Source organism: Homarus americanus, unplaced genomic scaffold, assembly GCF_018991925.1.
Source record: "Homarus americanus isolate GMGI-L3 unplaced genomic scaffold, GMGI_Hamer_2.0 scaffold39490, whole genome shotgun sequence".
NCBI classification, from domain to species: Eukaryota; Metazoa; Arthropoda; class Malacostraca; order Decapoda; family Nephropidae; genus Homarus; species Homarus americanus.
The window spans coordinates 28301-31827 of NW_024734691.1; the positions used below are offsets into that span (position 1 = coordinate 28301).

Below are 3527 nucleotides of genomic sequence, written 5' to 3' on the forward strand. Positions count from 1 at the left end.
CCTTTACCTCACCTGACATACCTCTTAACTATCCTGTGCCTCACCTGCCATCTTATTCAACTATCCTGTGTACCTCACCTGCCATACACAGCTAACTTTATCCTGTGCCTCACCTGCCATACACAGCTAACTATCCCCTGTACCTCACCTGCCATATACAGCTAACTATCCCCTGTACCTCACCTGCCATACACAGCTAACTATCCCCTGTACCTCACCTGCCATATACAGCTAACTATCCCCTGTACCTCACCTGACATACACAGCTAACTATCCCCTGTACCTCACCTGCCATACACAGCTAACTATCCCCTGTACCTCACCTGCCATATACAACTAACTATCCCCTGTACCTCACCTGACATACAGAGCTAACTATCCCCTGTACCTCACCTGCCATATACAGCTAACTATCCCCTGTACCTCACGTTTTAGGAACTGGTCCTGGCATAATGTGTGTCTAATGGCACACCACTTTATCTCTGTCGGGTATACAGGTGACCTAATTATACTGAATCCACACCTCGCATCTAGTAACTAAGCAAGCGTCTATGTACACAACTAAACATACAATGTACTAGAAATACTCTGTATCACTCAACGCTGGAATATACTAATTACTGGAGTTTGATAAACACCCTTTATCACCTCTACTTTTTGTGTTACCGTTCACAGGAGTAGGGGATGCACACTAAACTTGCTGCTGTCCACGACAAGATTCAAATTATACTCAGCACACACACACACACACACACACACACACACACACACACACACACACACAGAAAAAGATCTAGCCCGTTGGTAAATATATCTTTCTCACTATATTTTCTGCCCAACTTGGTAAGAACTGTCACCATCAATCAACAGCCTTGACCGACATTACTGTTTTGTTCCCTCATTTGCATATACAAAGAGCGTCACCTCCTCTGAAATATATATCATCTAACACATTAAACTCGCCATAAACTGTAAGTGAACTGATGAAAACAGACATAAACCTAAATACCAGGGTGGCCTCTCCCCACACGGCTACCAGGGTGGCCCCTCCTCACACGGCTACCAGAGTGGCCCCTCCTCACACGGCTACCAGGGGTGGCCCCTCCTCACACGGCTACCAGGGGTGGCCCCTCCCCGCACGGCTACCAGGGGTGGCCCCTCCCCGCACGGCTACCAGGGGTGGCCCCTCCCCGCACGGCTACCAGGGGTGGCCCCTCCCCGCACGGCTACCAGGGGTGGCCCCTCCCCACACGCCTACCAGGGGTGGCCCCTCGTCGCACGGCTACCAGGGTGGCCCTCGTCGAACGCCTACCAGGGTGGCCCCTCCTCGCACGGCTACCAGGGGTGGCCCTCCCCGCACGTAAGCGCTTCACAGGGGTGGCCCCCTTCCCGCGACGGCTACCGCCCCTCCTCGCACGCTCTACCAGGTGGCCCTCGTCGCACGGTTACCAGGGTGGCCCTAGGTCGCACGGGATACCAGGGTGGCCTTATCGTCGCACGGTCAGGGTGGGCCTCAGGTCGCAGGGATACGGTGGCCCCTAGTCGCACGGATACCAGGCGGGCCCCCAGGTCGCACGGTTGGCTCAGGGCGGGCGCGCTCTAGGTCGCACGGTTATCAGGGCGGGCCGCTCTAGGTCGCACGGCTACTGTGGGCGGCCCCCGTCGCACGGCTACCAGGGCGGCCCCTGTCGCGATTTGCTACCAGACGGCCCTCGTCGCATCGGCTACCAGGGCGGCCCCCGCCGCATCGGCTGGCCAGGGCGGCTCCCTTCGTCGCACGGCTACCAGGCGGCCTCGTCGCACGTATTACCAGGGCGGGCTCCCCTCGTCGCATCGGCTACCAGGGCGGCCCCTCGTCGCACGGCTACCAGGGCGGCCCTGTCGCATCGGTTAATAGGGCGGCCCTCACGCACGGCTACCAGGCGGCCCTCGTCGCATCGCTCCACAGGCGGTTCCCTCGTCGCATCGGTATACCAGGGCGGCTCCCCTGTCGCACGGCTACCAGGGCGGCCCCTCGTCGCACGAAGGCCAGGGCGGCACCTTCGTCGCACGGTTACCAGGGCGGCCCCCTGTCGCAGACGGCTACCAGGGCGGCTCCTCGTCAAGACGGGTTACCAGAGCTGCCCCGTCGCACGGCTACCAGGGCGGCCCCCTCGTCGCACGGCTACCAGAGCGGCCCCCTCGTCGCACGGCTACCAGGGCGGCCCCCTCGTCGCACGGCTACCAGGGCGGCCCCCTCGTCGCACGGCTACCAGGGCGGCCCCCTCGTCGCACGGCTACCAGGGCGGCCCCCTCGTCGCACGGCTACCAGGGCGGCCCCCTCGTCGCACGGCTACCAGGGCGGCCCCCTCGTCGCACGGCTACCAGGGCGGCCCCCTCGTCGCACGGCTACCAGGGCGGCCCCCTCGTCGCACGGCTACCAGGGTGGCCCCTCCTCACACGGCGTGAAGTGACTTACAACACAAGAGCCCCCACGCTGCCCACTCTTGTCTTCCTCTCTACGGCAACTTTACCGTCACACTGGGTCGACCTCCCGAACATGGTCTGTCGAGGGTGATGTTACCTGTCAAGGGTATTGTTACCTGTCTAGGGTGGTGTTACCTCTCTAGGGTGTTGTTACCTGTCTAGGGTGTTGTTTCCTGTCTAGGGTGGTGTTACCTCTCTAGGGTGATGTTACCTGTCAAGTGTGTTGTTTCCTGTCTAGGGTGGTGTTACCTGTCTAGGGTGATGTTACTTGTCAAAGGTGATGTCACCTGTCTAGGGTGATGTCACCTGTCTAGGGTGTTGTTACCTGTCTAGGGTGTTGTTACCTCTCTAGGGTGTTGCTACCTGTCAAGGGTATTGTTACCTGTCAAGGGTGTTGTTACCTGTCAAGGGTGTTGTTACCTGTCAAGGGTGTTGTTGCCTGTCTAGGGTGTTGTTACCTGTCTAGGGTGTTGCTACCTGTCCAGGGTGTTGTTACCTGTCAAGGGTGTTGTTACCTGTCCAGGGTGTTGTTACCTGTCCAGGGTGTTGTTACCTGTCTAGGGTGTTGTTACCTGTCTAGGGTGTTGTTACCTGTCCAGGTGTATTTGTCCAGGGTGTTTACCTGTCCAGGTATTTGCCTGTCCAGTGTTACCTGTCAAGAATTACCTGTCAAGTATTATTACCTGTCAAAAGTGTTGTTACCTGTCAAAGTATTTACCTGTCCAAGTGTTTTCCTGTCCAAAGTAGTTATTCTGTCGAGGTATTTTTATGTCAAAATGTTGTTACCTGTCTAGTGTGTTACCTGTCAAGGTGTTGTTACCTGTCTAAATGTTTGTTACCTCTCTTAGTATTTGTTACCTGTCAAGGTATTGTACCTGTCTGAGTGTTACCTCTCTTTGGTGTTGCCTGTCTGTCTGAGAGTGCCCTGTCCAAAGTGTGTACTGTCAGGTTGTTACCTGTCTGGGTGTTGTTACCTCTCTCTTGAGTTTTGTTTCCTGTCGAAAACGTTATTACCTGTCAAGTATTGTTACCCTCTCTTGAGTATTGTTACCTGTCAAAAG

General features: G+C 56.4%; 1 protein-coding gene across 1 annotated transcript; it reads left to right on the forward strand.

Annotated features, from left to right (window-relative positions):
• Window positions 1-993: 993 nt before the first annotated feature.
• Window positions 994-2453, forward strand: LOC121870471 (collagen alpha-1(III) chain-like; the record flags this gene model as incomplete). The annotated part of the gene is made up of 2 exons (XM_042372307.1): window positions 994-1577; window positions 1732-2453. Coding segments are annotated over 2 exons (1306 nt in total), but the record flags the coding sequence as incomplete, so codon positions are not given.
• Between the last annotated feature and the right edge of the window lie 1074 nt (window positions 2454-3527).